Source organism: Acanthopagrus latus, chromosome 8, assembly GCF_904848185.1.
Source record: "Acanthopagrus latus isolate v.2019 chromosome 8, fAcaLat1.1, whole genome shotgun sequence".
NCBI lineage: Eukaryota > Metazoa > Chordata > Actinopteri > Spariformes > Sparidae > Acanthopagrus > Acanthopagrus latus.
In genome coordinates this window covers 22,095,950-22,113,788 of record NC_051046.1, presented here as the reverse complement: position 1 = coordinate 22,113,788, position 17,839 = coordinate 22,095,950, and the positions used below count along the sequence as shown (strand labels likewise).

General features: G+C 42.7%; 2 protein-coding genes across 4 annotated transcripts in view; both read right to left on the bottom strand.

Annotated features, from left to right (window-relative positions):
• fgd4a (FYVE, RhoGEF and PH domain containing 4a) overlaps window positions 1-6,620 on the bottom strand; it is an 84,425-nt gene extending 77,805 nt beyond the window's left edge. The window contains exons 1-2 of the mRNA XM_037108132.1: window positions 6,137-6,620; window positions 5,926-6,015 (exon numbers count right to left, since the gene is read on the bottom strand). Coding sequence (XP_036964027.1) covers window positions 5,926-6,015; window positions 6,137-6,191 — 145 coding nt within the window. The 5' untranslated portion in view covers window positions 6,192-6,620. The remainder of the gene's footprint in view (window positions 1-5,925; window positions 6,016-6,136) is intronic.
• Window positions 6,621-13,926: 7,306 nt separating this feature from the next.
• Window positions 13,927-17,839, bottom strand: part of bicd1a (bicaudal D homolog 1a) — a 35,989-nt gene continuing 32,076 nt past the window's right edge. The window contains exons 9-10 of one of the 3 annotated variants that reach the window (XM_037108438.1): window positions 17,457-17,542; window positions 13,927-16,144 (exon numbers count right to left, since the gene is read on the bottom strand). In XM_037108438.1, coding sequence (XP_036964333.1) covers window positions 16,024-16,144; window positions 17,457-17,542 — 207 coding nt within the window. In that variant the 3' untranslated portion in view covers window positions 13,927-16,023. The remainder of the gene's footprint in view (window positions 16,145-17,456; window positions 17,543-17,839) is intronic. The other 2 variants (XM_037108436.1, XM_037108437.1) reach the window with 2 other exon arrangements.

Below are 17,839 nucleotides of genomic sequence, written 5' to 3'. Positions count from 1 at the left end.
ATCCAACAGAAACAGGGAAATACCGTCACGAAATATTAGTTGAATTTGGTTTCTAGGTGCCGAATGAACACAAGAGCAATATTTGCTTTGCTCTTAACTCCTCAGGGGAAATAACTTTGTCTGTCTGCTGTTTAATGCAGCGCGGGAAGCATCCCTGGGTTCATCCGGGCTTTTTTGCTGGAGACATCTGCCTGCCGCAGGAAAGGGTTTTGATGAGAGTAGAAGTCAAAATTCTTTCTTGATTCTTGATTCTTTACTCTTCTGTGACGGTGAACTGAATATGTTTGGGTTGTGACAAGAAACAAAATGTTTAAGGAATTAAAAAGGCTTCCTTAAATGTCTTAGGCTAAGGGAAACACTGATCGATATCTTTTTCATGGTTTTCTGACATGTTTTAGACCAGTAAAATTATCGTTTAACCAAGAAAATATTCAAAATATTGAACACAATTGCTGGTTGAGGCCCTGTTTTTAAACATTCGCAAGATAATTGGATCTATTGTTATATAAAAAAGATTTATATGTGCAGCTTTAAGGCAGTAGTCCAGTCCAGTGTGTCTATGTGAGATTTTCAAGAATTTCCACCTGGATTTACACTTCCCTTCTTCTTGGCTATGCAGAATGAATACACATCAACACTGTACCTGTCAAATTGCTCAAGTTTTTTTTGAAGATTTCTCAGCTGTGGCTGTAACTTGAATTCGTTTTGAGTTTAAAGCATGCAAATCCGGTTGATTCTGTTGGCTTTAAAACCTCAATCTTCAGAGTTTTGCACATGGTCTTCGTTTATTTTTTGTCATCCTGCTTTCAAGCATGTAACAACATAATATATGTGCATATATTTCCCTCTGTCCTCTCCTTCCTCATGCCTCACTACCTTCCTCCCACTCATGACAGACACAAACGCTGGCCATCTCACATTTTCACTGCCTCCTCACCACTGCAGCTAGCACCCCGCCCCCCTCCTCTCTGTCACATCCACCGACCACTCTGTTACAGGTCCACCTCTCCCTCCACCGTCCATCTCTTTCTTCTGTCTGGCTTAAAAAGGGGAGAGGGGAGGACGACAGCATGGCTCAAGGCCATTACCCAGCACATCTCTATAGCATAGACCGATGGGGCCTCCCATACACACACACACACACACACACACACACACACACACACACACACACACACACACACACACACACACACAATCAATTAAAACCTGCATCACTTAAAATGCACACACACTTGGCATGCACACATTTGAGCCCCTCGCTGTTTTCATTGACTCCCCCCTCCTCGCGGTGCTCCATGCACATTATGAAGGTCAATGATGAATGATGGGTATTGTCTGCAGACACACACGTGTTTACAGACACACACAGACGCAAGAACAAAAGCTACAGACTCGACAAACAAGCTACAAAAGCCGAACCTGGGCCAGGGCACATCTGTCGCTAGGGCACGGGTTGACATCTGCCCCCGCGTCACAGGAACAACCCACCTTGGATTGGTTTCCGTAATCAACCTGGTGCACACACACACACACACACACCACGCCACCCCAGCTGTCAACCTGCCCCTGAAACAACCAACAACTGGCTTAAATCAATGATGACTGTGCAGAGTGGGTCCTGAGCTCTGCTCTTTGAGAGATATAATAACGCGGCCAGGCAGTAGCGTTTATCTAGACACCGAATTGATTAAACAATTAGTTTACTGGGAGTGTCTGAGCACCATCGCAGCACAGACGACGCTCGGCTGCTTTCATTATCCACCTTATCCTTCTCATCTTCCCTCGGAGTAAACACACAGGATAAATCCCACCATAAATCCACCCTGAATTAACAATAAGACAAGAGAGCGATCACCGGGAGCGATAAGTGCTTCATTATTCTCATGTTTGGTAGTGCATCAGTGACAGTATCTGCATGTGTGTTTGGGCGAGTGGATTCCAGCAGAGTCAAGTGCCTTTAGAGTCAATTAGATTATGGCAATCATTATCTATAGATCGTGATTGGGAAGTCATTGTGACGCGCTCACCTCTCTAGTTTCTACCCTGCCTTCTCAAAGGAATATTCAGCGCAGGCTTTACTGATCACGTCCTTGCCGACAGCATTGACTGTGCTCCGCTTTACATCATTTAACTCTCTTAAGGGACAATCACATTTCAGCACACCGGGCTGATCGAGTTCTCTGTTGTGACTGATAACAGGCATCACGGGAGGCTCAGATTCTATTCATGCACTAGCTGGAACAACATTCAACAAGCGAGCCACACTTCTGACATCGATTTTCACAGTCTTCACACAATTAGCTGGTAGGCACTGGTTACTAAAGGTAGCAACATTTGCAGAATCACACTTGATAAAACAACTTCCCTCTGGACCCAAAAATATAGCTAACCACTGAACAGTGACTCTGAGGCGCTGGTTGAGATGAGCTGCTTTCATTTTTTGCTCCTGATAGGCGGAACAACAAGAAAGCACACGTTGTGGTGGCTCCTCTGGTGATAACAAGCCCTCCTGTGGCCACAGTCTAAAGTACAGGTTACATGAAGCCTGCTGATGACAGAGCCCTTATTCTTCACACAATGTGCTGCACATCATCCAGTGGCCAACTGTCTTCAGTTTACATGGCAAAACTTGCATGACATTTGCTGCTTTTCTTTGTGATTTAAGGTAGAGAGTCTTTGGGTTTGGTACTTACGGGAAAAAATGTAAGTACCTTTGGGCTCTAGGAAATTGATTTAGAGGCTGATTTTTTTTATAGACTAAAATGATTAATAGATCAATCATGAAAATAATCTGCAGATGAATTGATAATGAAAATAATCATAATTTGCAGCCTTATCATGGATAAACAGATGGGAATCTAGTGAATTAAATACATGAGAAATCAAGGTACGTCTACATAATAATGTTATCCAAAGGGAGAATTAGTTACCATGAGTGGGATGACAACATCTCATATGGTTGACAAAATATATTCAAAAACACCCACAAAACTTTTCAATCTAACTTTTGCTCACTGTCATTCAGGCAGAACCACAGAAAGAATCCAATCTAACAGTGGTCTCAAGAAATCTGGGAATCTTTGTCAGTGGCGGCGCAGGGTGAGAACATTTTGTTCCAATGACAAGGCTTCCATCTTGGAACACTATGCCCACTGCTGACAGTCTGCACGTCAGGTAAATACCTCTGATCGCTCAGCTCAACAGAAAGTCAGTGAGCTATATTGATGCAGTGCACTCCTCTCACTCCTGCCGTTTGAAGTGTCTAAATACCAGCTCGTAGGCGTCACTCATTTGCATGCACCTTGTCTGCAAATAGACTTTACTCAAATGTGTGTGGGTGCACGCACAGTACAAGTTTCAGAGAATATATATTAATAGAATATGCATTCTCGGTGTCCGTTGTTGTGTCAACACAGCTCTTATTTCATGCCAGTAAAACAATCTGAGCATGATGTCAGTAGTCAGGCATGACAGGAGGAATGCGGATCAATGTAGAGAGAGGTAAAGCGAGAAAGAAGGTTGAATTGAGGAAAAACCCACAAGTGAGGAAAGAGAGAAAAGGTGGAAGAGGCTGAAAACCACAGCGAGCTTGAGAGAGAAGTTGGAAACAAACAACCATGCTAAATTTAGCTCGCCATCCTCATCTTCACCTGACTACCTGACTGTCTAGTTTTGCCTCCGGGCATCCACACGGGCTTCCTGTTGGAACATACCGTGCTGTTGTTTAGAGCTATAGGGGTATACACACGAGAGCCATGGGGGAAATTAATAAATAACCATGTTAGGAACAAGCAGTGAAGCCTCTAAAAGCTACAGGGTTCATAATACAATAGATGGGACACATCTGTGCGTAGTCTGTCAAGGAATGGGGCTAAAAATAAAACTATGTCATGAGAGAGGTGCTGAGGCAGGAATTAAAAGGATTTATCCCACTAAGCCATGAATGCCCTCAACACATTTCTCATTACTCACTCACTTTAAATGATGAAAACGGTTACTTAAATGTTTGTGAACATTTTGGCCTGAACATGGTGCAAATCAGGAGTCAAACGCATGGAACGTGCAAAATAGAACGGGGTTATCCTTTGGGAGCATGAATTCATTTCACGCATCTACTGTCAGTAGCCCAATACCCCTCTCTCATGTGAAAGTTTAAGGCTGATGATGATGCTACAGAAAATAAATCATGTCATCAAAGGTCATCAAAAGCCTTATGTAGCATCCTCTAGAGAGTATGAACAATAAATCACAGATTGAACAATAGTGAGATACGACCCGACCGGCTATCTTTAGGTTCTGTGTGCACTGAATATTTATATTATCACATACATTAAACATTTATATACTATTGTAGTCATTCCTAGTTTTACATTTACAGAATCTTTATTCCTGTATTTCTAACAATTAGTAACAATAACTCCATTCTTTTATGGGTATGGAACAAATTACCTCGGTACCACAGAGCACACATTGAATCGGTGCCATATGTCAGCACCTGAGAGCACATCCGGATGCTGGGTAAACATTTTGGCATTATGATGTCTACGTGTTGCGTTGCAGAAATTTCTACTTAAGTTACCATGCTAACCAGCTAGCTCCTGCGTTAGCGGAGTAAACGCCACACGTCTGTGAGCCCCCAGTCTGAGACACTAACTGCTGGGCAAATTGAGCTGAAAGCTACAGTAAGCAGCAGTTAGTGGTAACTCTGGTGGTATGCTGCTCCCTAGTTATTTTGCAGAGTGAATCAAAGAGGTGGCCTTAATTATTCTCATATGTTGCACCTTTAAAGGAACAGTTCACCTCAAAATGAAAACTCAATCTTTATCTTCAAGACCATCAAACACTCAACCATTTCCCCAAACTGTTAGAGCCACCTTTAAAAGGCTTGTATAAAAACAGACAAAAAGCTAATCCAAACATAGGAGCGTACAGGCTCTGTAGTGTTACTACTGCTGGTGACACCCTCTCCCACGTTGAAACAATGAGCGTGGTGAAAGGACCCGGGCCTGCTGGTGTTCCCAGCCTTTTCCTTCCTGCCAATGAGAATGAAAGCAGAAAGCCTCACTGTGTTTCCTCTCCGTTGCTATCAAATGCGGGTGACTCACCCCCAGCTCACCAACAATTCACATCCCCCCCTAAGAAAAGTGCACAGTTGAGGGGTTACACTGCTACAAAACACACATACTCACACTTCCATCGCCCTACTATGCTGCACATAAACACACACAGCGCAAACGCAGTTTGGTAATGGGCCGTCAGGGAGGTTGCCAAAAGGCCAGAGTGGTTGAACGAGGGTCTTAAGAGGGGGAGACGGTTCCCAGGCTTGGGAGAACAAAACTGTCTTTTTTTTTTCCGCCTTCCAGCATGGTGGATTTAAATGCCCCCTTTACACTCAGCTGTATCGCTCCACAGCAGCAAGCCGGTCCACATGGAGACCGATGCTGCGGCTCAGTGACTCAACACACTCCATCCAAGCACTGTATCTGACAAGCAATACTGAAACAAATGCCTTTACAAGACAGCGACATTAGTAAATCCACTGGCTGCTAACAAAAGCTGATCAAAATAAGAATTGCAAATTCATACTGCAAAGGGGAGGAACCTTTCCACAAAATATGCTCTAGTTTTGTGCAGCCGCTCTACTTCTAAAAAAAACCCCACACAGTCAGAGGAACAGCAGCAGCACATCAGCAGAGTGGTAAATAAATGGTGTGTGTGGGAGCGCAGCCAGATGCTGACATTTGAGAATGCTGCTGGCTGGTAGAAAGTAAAGATGAAACAAGTCATGGGAAGATTTATAAAACTGAGAAATGAGTCACAGATGATGTTTGTGAAAGGATGGGCAGAACACTTTTCTCTGCTTATTAAGAATAATCCATGATTTGTCAGTGTAAAGCCAAACATGGAATCTCCAAATCTTACCGTAACAGCAGAGCAGACACATCTTTGCGTTTTTACCTTTCCGGCTCCAAAACCAGTACTTGCGCCGTCGTTTCATGGTAAGTCCAGTGTCTTTTATTTTGAAAAAGAAAAAAAAAGGAAATACCAACCCAAGATCTCCTCCCAATATATATATTCAACTAATGACAGTGCACATCCTCATTGTGCTGTCCAGCCTGAGAGGAAGACCTACCCGAGGCGATGTGTCTGAGACGGGACCTCCGGTAACGAGCGACCAGCCAGTCCATGCTGCGTCCACGTCGGTGGACGGAATGCAATAGACGCAGCGAGAGAAGGTGAGGTGTATAAGCTCAAGTCAAGAAAAAGTACAAAGAACTAGCACCTAGTTTCACTTCCTACGTGGAAACTGTGGCCTAAAATACACCTCCGTTTAGTACTTTCACCCCTTCCTTCCTCGACCTCAGTCAGTAAACAAAGAGGCTGAAGAGACCCCCTGACAGGATGCCAAGCTGAGACTCTTCTGCTTATGAGAAGACAAACGGCACTGTAGAAGAAGACGAGTCATCCAACCACAAACACCATCACGTTTGTCTGTCCTCTTGCAAATGGGATGTCCTTAATTTCGCAAAGGTAAGAAGAAAAAAAAAAAAGGGTTGCACAGTCGCCTCACATCTTCCTCTCTGTAAAGTTACTTCCCCAAAGAACCCCTCGGTTCTTCCAGCGGGCCACTGCTGGAGGTCTGAATTCTCCCTTTCCGAGCTCAGACGGAGCTTGTAAGGTAACACGAGTACAGTGGGCTTTCTGGGAAGAACCTCACAGGCTAACAATGCCAGTGAGGAGGGGGAAATGACACACGATGCAGTCAGGAAAACCCTGGCTGGCACGCGGACAGGAAAAACACAGCAGATATTTAGGTAGCTATTGACTTGGGATTTGGACTAGATCGATATACTGGTCGCAAGTTGGCCTCTGAAAGATAAATCTGCATCAATTTATATTGGTGTTTATGTTGTCTCATATGATTTTGTGTGTTTTTACATACATACCTGTATCTTTGTCACAAGTTCTTAATGACCCCATTGAAGGATCATTGCAAAAAATGTGTTCTTACAGTAAATATTCAAGACATCTATCGTGACCCGGAGTATAAAGCAAACAAACAAATAGGTATGGAACAGCAAGAAAAAGGTGCATAGGTGTATCTAAAATACCGAACATCATGTTTAAAAGCAGGAAGTTTAAAAAACAAGGTGCAATAGTAAGTGTACTAGCTGATGGCCCAACTGAAATAATCGCAGTAAGGTGCATGTTATACATTATTCGTCATATGTTGCATTGATGGTTGGATGTGTTTGTGTTTATGTACACAGTATATTCCGTTTGGCTCCAATTCAAGCTGGAGAGTACTGACTGTGTTCAGTATCTGTCCTGCATCAGTGCACCCAAGTCATTAGAGTTTGGAAGCAACATGAAAACTGATTAACAGTGGTGATACAACATGGCAAAAACTCCCCACACATTTAGGATAACTTTGACAGATATCACGATTCACGTTTAGCAAAAAAAAACCTATTCAAACACACACGTTATCTTACATCAGGAGAACAAAAATAGTAGAACAGAGTATCTCTGCTGCACCACCACACAAAAAGTCCAAGTGCAACACGGTGGTTAATAAAGGAAGTGTCAACAAGCTTTGTTTTCTTCATGAACTTAAACAGTTCTACACAATCAGTCTAAAAGTAACTCATTGTTAGTTCCCTCTGTCCACCTCATTGTTTTTCTGGCAGACATCTATGAGAAATCCCCTTCAGTCTTCCCAGAATCACTGTCACTGTTTTCAGATCATGTAAAAAAAAAGAAAAAAGAAAAATCTGAGTCAAATTTTAAACAATCAAAAGAGATAAAGCACAGCCATCTGCTTTCAAATGGAAGGAGCATTTAGATTTATAGAGACAATCTAAGTGAACTGACGACTGCTGATTGTCTTTTAATTGAATTGGGAGCAACAGCGCAGTTTCCTGCCAGGATACAGTGCATGTGGATGGTCGCTCTGTTGTAATGGAGTACATAACTCTGAGCGTGTCCTAATCTCACACTGAGCATGAAGGTCCACCAGCTGCTGGATGGGTGAGACATTTATGAGCATTTACCTCCACCTACTGGAACAGTTGCAAACTGGCGCTCCTCAAACCAAACCCCAAGTACTGTTTTTTGTGAAAGCGGGTGTGTGCAACTGCTGGGGAATATTTCACAAACACACACGCACACACAGACTAGACATTTCCTGCTGAGGGTAGCCCACGCCCACTGTAAGTTATCACCTGAGCAAACCTCCTCCACACCTTCACACACAATCATATCTAGCCTGAGCTTTCACTACTGGACACAGAGCATACTCAGAGGAAATAATCAAATAAGGACATGAAAGAAGGTTGGGCAGTTATAAAGGTTGATATCCTCTTAGAGGAGGTGTTGAACCTTTTTTTTTATGATCTTTGTCTTTGTGCTCCCGAAGAAAGAACATGCTTTCGGAACAAGCCGTCAACCTGCATTAATCACTGTCGGAGCATTACAAACTACGCACCATAACCACTTAAGTTATCTGTCACTCAGTCGTTAAAGTTAGTCCAGGCGATGAAGAACAATAAACTGATGTGCTTGACTTATTAGAAGGCTCAGTACAAAATGGCCAACATGGAACAGGATGCTGTCAGAAACATGTCAACATAAAAATGGGAAACAGGAAAAAAAAAAAAAAAGCCTTTAAAAACAAATTAGTACAAAATGTCATTCCTGCAGCACAGCTAAAGGTTCAATAAAATGACAAAACCCTGAATACAATATTGAATGAAAGCTGTCACTGTAACCCTAACCCTAACCCAGAGCTCGCAGTAAGGTGCATGTTATACATTATTCGTCATATGTTGTATTGATGGTTGGATGTGTTTGTGTTTATGTACACAGTATATTCCGTTTGGCTCTAATTCAAGCTGGAGAGTACTGACTGTGTTCAGTATCTGTCCTGCATCAGTGTAACAAACCCAAGTCATTAGAGTTTGGAAGCAACATGAAAACTGATTAACAGTGGTGATACAACATGGCAAAAACTCCCCACACATTTAGGATAACTTCGACAGATATCACGATTCACGTTTAGCAAAAAAAACCCCTATTCAAATCACGATGATGTGACATTAGTTGGGCTCTGCAACGAACACACACGTTATCTTACATCAGGAGAACAAAAATAGTACAACAGAGTATCTCTGCTGCACCACCACACAAAAGGTCCATGTGTGGTTAATAAAGGAAGTGTCAACAGGCTTTGTTTTCTTCATGAACTTAAACAGTTCTACACAATCAGTCTAAAAGTAACAAAACCCTGAATCCAATATTGAATGAAAGCTGTCACTGTAATTCAAAAGACAACAAAATTGCAGGTCAGGCTCTTTAGCTGCTAAATGATCCACTATGTTAACCAGCAAGTTGCTAACTGTGTGTGCTGCTGAGTGCTGGACGGGTGGTGTAAGTTGGAGTTCATCAAAAGGTTTTCTTCTGAAAACAGGTGACTGCCCCGTCTGTGATAACACTGAACCAAAACAGTAGAGGTGCGGGTTGTGATTAAAAAAAAAAACAATGAGCAATGAGCTGAAGGACAGTCCTTAGAGCTGAGGGGAATAACGCTCTGCGGATCTGTCACAAACAGCTGACATCACTAATTTCTTTGATTTTCAACTGTGAAACTGTGATCAGAAAAGTTTACAGAACAGAAGAACTGAATTAACAGGGCGTCTGCTGTTGGTTGAAGTTGTGAGGTCTGCACCCTTCTGGTTGTGGGAACCTGAACTTTATTCTACATTGTCTCGGCAAGTTGTTCTATTCTGAGAATGTGAACCTTCTGCTTTGTTCAGTGGGTATTAACGCGACTGAAACTCTGCTTGTTCAACAACGCAGCAAGCAGAAAAGGAAATACTTTCCAATTTAGCTTTGACAATTAAAATATCACACATGAAATGCTCAGAGCCTATTCACAACCACAGCTAGGATTTATGGGTAATTTATATTGATGTGGTGAAGCAAAACACGATGCATAAAAAAGTAATCATCTTTAAGCCATCATGAACTGAGCTGCACAAAGGAACACTATGGGCTGCACTGAGTTAAAGCCAGCGGGGGACAGTGAGAGGGTTCAGTTCAGGATGAATGGGCACCCGTTCAGCAAAACAATACCAAGGGCAGTAGGCTAGCAGGAGGCCACACAGCATCTGATTCATACAGTCCCACAGCTTCTGTCTTAGCAGACAGAAAACAAGCAGCTTCATTGTCGGAGACAGATACAGCTGTCCTCACAGAGACACCAGCTCAAAGCTGCGACATGCCCCCAGGCTGTTTGTGCTGTAAACACAAAATAGACTTCCCTCCACGCGTGAGCTTTAATAAGAGACAAACTTGGGAGAGGGTTCAATTTATTTGCTTACTGCAATCTCGACTTCACAGAGAGACAAAAGGCCTCTTTGAGACGCGTCCCCGGAGAGCACTGTGTTGACATTTTACTGTTACACCAGAGCTGAGAGGATAATGATGTATTTTGTTTACATTCAAAGATGAGTGGAGTGGGCTGATAGGACAACAGACTTACAGACTTAATGCCTCACTGCTTCCCAAGGATTTATCCAGGAGGAATGAAAGCAAAATAATAGAGCACGACAGATCATTACAGGCGAAATATGGTTTCTCTACTGAAATCCCATCCGTGGTCTAAGAGCGCGGGGGTCAGCCAGCCACAATAAAACCGTCTTCATCATTAAGAGTTGAGCCCGGTCAAGTGGAAGAAATGACTGTTTAACTGTTGCAGGGGGAATGGAGCCATGCTTTTTACTTTCTAAAATCGACGGCGGTTCATGTCGGGGTCAGTTTGATTTTTGCAAAAAAAAACCAAAAAAAAACCCAGCGTGACAGACAATTGGGACGTCCTTTCAAACTGGGCAGCAAAGGCAAGTGTGATGAAGGTAATAGTTTCAGGAGGTGTGAGGAAGGTGCGCAAATCTAATGAACCCACAAGAAAACAGCCGTTCTACCAGTGTTGGACGAGTTATTGGCCGAAATTCCCCATTAGTGGGTGGTGCACGTAAATCTCAGTCCTTGGATTCGGTGCTCTCTTGTCATCTCCTGCCAAAGCAGACGTGTATAAAGCATGAGGTATTCAATATGTCAGAGGCAAATGGTGTATTTCCAAAAGTGTTGCGATTGTGCAATACTAGGGGAACATTAGGATGAATATAACCTATATAAATCTGACTCCCGTATTGCCACCACATGGTGACTCACCGATGGATAACTTCTCTGGGTATTTTGGTATTTACCTCACTTCCTTCCGGAGGTTCAGCTCATTACCTGAGATCAGTGACAGAGGCTGATTGCTGACACACACCTCTTGGGCTGAAGACACCTTAGCGCTACTAACAACAGAGCAAAGTTCAAATCCGACTGCAAGTACAGTGCATTTTATCCTCGGCTGCGTGTTTGGACAAGCCCTCCGCAGGGTTGCAAGATAAGACGAAGCCATGTGGGCGCCTCCCCTGTCTCAGACGCTCATGCCCGAACAGCACAACACTTGACTATAGCAGTGCTGACATGCATTTGGATCCCAGTTTTCAGAGAAATATTGATATGGTTAATCACGCTGAAGCCTGGGCAAACTTTCAGTTGCAGCTGGCAGGCTGCAGCTCTGCAGAGATCCATCTGGATGGCTGCGTGGAAACAGATCCCAGGCCTGTAAAAAAAACTGAGATACAAAACTGCAGAGGAGCAGATAACTTGTCTTGAGCAGGACAGCCTTCTAGGAGCTCCTACACAGTGGTATTTTTATGGAATGAAAAAAATGTGCCCTCCAGCATGTAGATGGTTACACAACAGGCTGGGGCTGGTCTTTGAGACCTTCATACCTGCTGAGCGGCCATTAAGTGGTGTGTAAACAATGGCTATAATGTAGGTGTGTTACAGTCTGGCCAGTGCACGCTTTCCCAACCACACTGACAAAAACACCTGATGGCTAAAACAAGAAGTCAAAGAAGTGAGTCATAAGTAGGTCAATTAAAGATTTCTGTGATCATTTGGAGATTTTGACTCATGCTGTATGATGGAGAATATTTACATTTATCAGACACCTCAACAAGCAGTAAAATTAAGGTGACTTTAAAATAAAAACAATTGAAAAGGTAAAAAAAAGGAACACAAGGCTGTTTTTTCAACAGCTTGTAAAAGATCACAACATACTGAGGAGAGTCTTTTTACAGTAGTTTCAGGACAGTTAAGTTACGTTTTCGTTGTCAAAGCGTCGCCCCGAGCTCTCCCCTCGACACTCACCTGCCTCCTCCGCCTCGTGGACGTCCATACTCCGCTGTTTCCTCCGAAAAGCGACCCTGCTGAAGCTGTCCATTCTGCTGTCGCGCAACGAGCGCTCCAGCATCGAGATACCAAAGTACAGCGCACTCAAAGTGACCGGAAATAACGACGAAACTTCAAGGAGCGCGCGCTCCTCGGACACTCAGTGCGCACCCCCTGCTGAGGTCAGCAACACCACACCCGCGGACACACGCGCAGCCCGAGAGCTCGTTTGTTTGGTAAACAGCTGTGCGCACATGTGTCCGCTCGGTCGACATCACCCACTTTTCTCCGATCAGTGTCACCTTGACTGGGGTGTTTTCTCGAGCCCCGCCCCCCTCCTCCTCTCCCCTCAGGGTGAGCGCGTACTGATGGTGCAGAGATCCTTAGAGCAGCCGCACAGTGTCCGCACTGTAGACACACACACACACACACACACACACACACACACACACACTAAAGAAAATCATGACGATTATTTGTATGCGTTGATCTTCTTCTCCATCTTGTAATTTTATGGGATGGACATCATAAAACCGATTTAAGAGCTTAAGAAATGATGACATAGTGTGAGTTAACTAGATACTGCCACCCAATAAAGTCCACATCAATTCTAATTTATGACTCATTTAAGAATTATGAGATAATAAGTCATAATTATGTCACATTCATTTTAAGATGCGAAATCGCTCATGAGATAATAAATCAAACCCCTGCTTTTAATGTCTAAATTATTATTCATTCGTGATCATGTTTAGTGGATGATTTCGGGAGCAGCTGCTTTCCCAGGTCAACTGTGATGTTTTCAGTTAGTTCTTTTTTCTTTTTCTTAAGCTAAGCTCACAGCCCTGAGGGACTCCAGTGTTGAGAACTAAAACTATAGGAGGTGTAACAACCAAACCAAGCTTTCTTGAGTCTGTTGGACATTTTAAGGTGTATTATGTAAAAAACTGGGCAACTGTCAAAGGGTTTTTCGAACAAATGGGCAGCATGTTGCAGTAAACTGCTGCTGCCCACTTTGCTCTTTACTGAAGGTGTGGCTATAGTTGCTAGCTTTTGTTAGCTGTGCAACAAACACATTTTTCACATTGTGTTGAAGTGTTGGTGAATTTCTACATTTTTTCAACTTAAATTATTACACGCATATTACATACTGATCTCAATTTAGCACACTGACCACACACTTTATATGAGGATTTAGACCAGGGGTCACCAACGTGGTGCCCGCGGGCACCAGGGAGCCCCCAAGGACCACATGAGTAGCCCTCAGGCCTGTTCTAAAAATGAAAACTGAATATTGATATTATTTGTCTCCCAGGTTGTTAAGTCATTGTTGATAATTATTGTGAGAAATCATTAGCGTGATCTGTGTCTTCACATACAGTAGATGAGTATCATTAATCATTAATAATGATATGTAACTAAAGGCAAACTGAGCAAATTTGTTAGTAGTGGTAGCCCTTCGTAGCCATGAAGTAGCTCTCAGTTTCAAAAAGGTTGGTGATCCCTGATTTAGACCTTGTTTTATTGTTAACATTTTAATCTATCGTGTGTTCTCTGTGTGGATGCATGGATACAGGTACCAGGCATTTGATAAGATAAAAAAACCGACACAAACACAACATCACATACAAATCCAAGGGCAGGTCTTTTATTTACTTGTGAAACCAATTAAACACTGTTTAAGATGGTGGAGAAACTGTCAAATCCACTGTAGTACAGCTGTCATTCTTTTGAAACCATTTTTTTTTCCCCCAAGTTTTTCTTTCTATGTTTCATTGCATTAGTTTCTCTCCATCCAATACTATATTGTGCGAACAAACCAAGAGAGTTAGGTCACTGATGAGCCTGCACGGGCACAGAAGCTACTTTTGGACCACAGACATTTTCATCACTCTGTAGTTGCAAATGTAACAATCTATACTGTTAACAAAGACAAACCCAACAGATGTACACACGGAGAACAGAAAGAGTCCACTCATTCATTGCTGATGTAACAGATATGCTCTTATCTGTCATTACAACACTATTCTGGCTGTGTTATTTCACTTGAGCCGCTCCATCTCCATTGGGAAATGTATGTATTCAGTGCAGTGAGGAGAACATTAACTTTAAAGACATTATGATGGTATAACGACAAGGAGATGGGACTTCAATTATGCAACCTACGCTACACATCTCGGTTTACGCAGCCCCCATTCCTCTCGGATTGAAACGGCGTTTCAAAACGAAACAACGTCTTGATAGCATCTAATGACAGTAGTGCTGTGGCTATGTCTCCATTTTGTTTGAGCAAGCTGAGGACACTCCTGCTGGCTTGCTCTTTCTTGTCAGCCTGCTGGTTAGTTCATGGTGACAGACCGATTGATTAATCTTAATCAAAACAGTCCGCGACCCGTGCTACTGTATTGCTATAATGCATAGTGCATAATTGTGCTTGGACAGTACTGCATACAGTTTGGAGGAAGCATGTAGAGACACTGGACATGGAGGTGGACAAGTGTAGCTTGGGATACTGAAAATATCAATTTGATTGACAATTCTGTCACTGCAGGATCAACTAAGGTGATAGTAACAGTTTTTCTGGGCTTGTGACCGAGCTCATGGAGAAAAGAGTGAAAACTTTATGGTGAGAGTACAATGCTGACATGACCGAGATGGTTACTCTAGAAGAGGCACACCTTCGGGGGGAGGGGGAGAAGTCCTCTGTTCTTAATTAAGGATAAAAAGATGGAGGTCAGTTCACTCCATGGTCACTTAAACCTGTGCAATTCAAAAGGCAAAAAATCCAGGCCAAGAGCCCTAGTCCTGATCTCAAACGCTCAGCCTCTCGTCTATCCCAGTCTCCGAGGAGATCTGGGCTACGTTACAGACACAACCATGTCGCTAGAGTCTGCTGTAAAAATAAATAAAAATCATAGGAGGTATAAAATAGTTTTTATGCACATGATTTGCAAAAAAAAAGAAATCTTTGTATAAAAAAACACAAGCATCCCAAGAAAGACTAGTGACGTTAGAAAGGTAGTTGAAATCACCCATCACCACCACAAGAAACACCTTTCTTGTAATAAAATGTTTACCTTCATTAGTCTGTTCGCAATGTCAAACCCAGCGTACTTCTATGTAAAAGTGGCATACGTTTTTTTTTTTTGGATTATCATACTGACAAAATCTAACATTTTAAATGCCGTATAGTATGGTTAGGCCAGTTTTAAACCTGTTCTCTAGGCCAGAAAGAGCTTTTGCAGTGTAAAAGTTCTGCTTTTGGTTTTCTTCACCACAGCAGTAAAACTTGATTTCCATCTTGAAGAATGACCAACAAACACAGAAAAAAAAACATTCCAGTAATAAATATCTCACAAATCAATGCGTAAATAAATAATCAATAGAGTAAATAAATTATAAATAAATACTGATACGAATAAGGGAGAAGATTCCCGTGATTTGTCACTCTGGCATTTTTTGCACCTCAGTTCACTCCTTCGATAGGATGCCGCCTCCAGAGGAGAAGAGAGCTTCCTGCTCTTCGTCTGCGACCCGGGTAACCACGAGGCCTGCCGAGGGCCGGACCATGTACAGTAGGGCTTGGGGAGGATTCACAGAGTTCAGTAAGCACCAGGTTGGACTGCTAGATTTAGGGGAGTTAAATTGCGGGAACCCCCGTCTAGAGTGTCTCTGTCTCTGCATGATTCCTTTCGGGCCGAGGCTGAGGCCAGGGCCGGAGCGGCAAGGTTAGGTGCCGGGGGGCTGGGGCTGCTGGGCCAGACAGTTACGAGGGTCGCAGGGGGAGAGAAGGCTACTGTTCCCGATCAGGACAGCGTGGTGTTCCTGGAGGTCTGCCAAATATTTAGGACTGTAAGAGTGCAGAGAGACAGGAGAAGACAATAAATAAGATTGAGTGAAAAAGACCAGCCATCTAAGAGCTGGACATGAGGAGAACAGTTGCTGGAAGTATAAGGTCAAATCAAATCAACAAAGAAAATATAGCCAACAACATATGACGAGGGAAAAAATACTGACATGGTTTGTCTCAAGAGAAATTTCAACTTTTTGGGGGGAAATACGTTTGCTTTCTTGCGACTGAAATGAGAACGCCACTCTCATGTCGGTATGCTAAATATAAAGCTATTGTGAGCAGCTTTGCTCCATCATGAGGTCATCTTGAGGATGGCAGGCAACAAGCAGGAAGTTATTGTGCCCGGCCAAGAAATAGTCCAGCATATAGCCTCACCCACCGGTAAAACACACTATTGTTTTTTTTAGATTTTTGCACGAACCACTCAAACTCAATATACTTTGTTGATTAATGAACTTTAAGGTGCTGGAAGGTATGTTTTGTTTTGTTGGGACAGAGCACGGTGAGCCGTATCCTCCAGTTTCCAATCTTTGTGTGTAGCTAGGCTAACCTGTTGCTACTGTAGCAGCCTCATATTAATTATACACTCCTGAGTTCACATCAGCAAGAAAGCATATAAACATGGAGTATTTCCCAAAAAAGCCAATTGTTCCTTTAAAACCACCCCAGAGACAAAAGTAGGGCTGTTCATATCATACTTCAAGATAAAGCAGCGGTGATAACTTCTACAGAACAACAGAGGATAGAGGAGAAAGGCTAACCAGCACGACAGTAAAACCAGACGTCAGATCTGTCAGCAGTTTCCTTGTTGCCTTGCATGAATCTCTCTGTTCACCAACAACTAGAACTACAGGAAATCAAAATGTCTGCCACGTAAAAACCATGTAAGGGAGAAAGGTTAATCTTGAACTTTGAATCTTGTTGTTTATATATGCAGCGAAAGCATGTATATAAAAAAAAATGCCATGCAAAAAGGTACATGCATTCCTTCACTGCCTTCGACAGAATTGTTATTAATTATCTATGCAGCACAGGGCCGTCACGCATAACCTGTTAACAAGTAGGAACGTAAAGTGATGACATGCATAAATTCAATTAATCATGAGTCTTGCAGGACAGCTATTAAAATATTAAAGGTGCATTAAATAGAAATGTGATTTGAGGCATCTGCAATTTTGTGGCATGAGATAGATAGATAGATAGATAGATAGATAGATAGATAGATAGATAGATAGATAGATAGATAGATAGATAGATAGATAGATAGGTGTCAGTGAGCCTACTACTAGCCGGTTCTACAGCTTGTTACCTGCGGACTAGGGAGGCTCTCCCTCGCCTTAGTTGTGGGGAGAGTGACGGTACTGAGGCAGCAGGCTGCTGACAATCTACAAGAAACTGATAAATTAGACAAATATACAGAGTGGTGACACTCAGATTAGACAATACGACAGAGAAAACACGGAAGACTAGACAGGGGGAGGCCTTGTCAGAGATAAAGAGACTACTACTGGTTTGCTGCTATGAAAGCTCTCAATTTCATTCTTAAAGGGACAGTTCACCCCAAAATCAAAAACAAGTGTTTCTCTCTCACCTGAAATCCTATTCATTCATATCATTTTTTTTTTGGTGTAAGTTTTGGAAATATTGGCCATAGAGATTATTATAGAACTGGACCTGGCCAAGCTTGTGGTG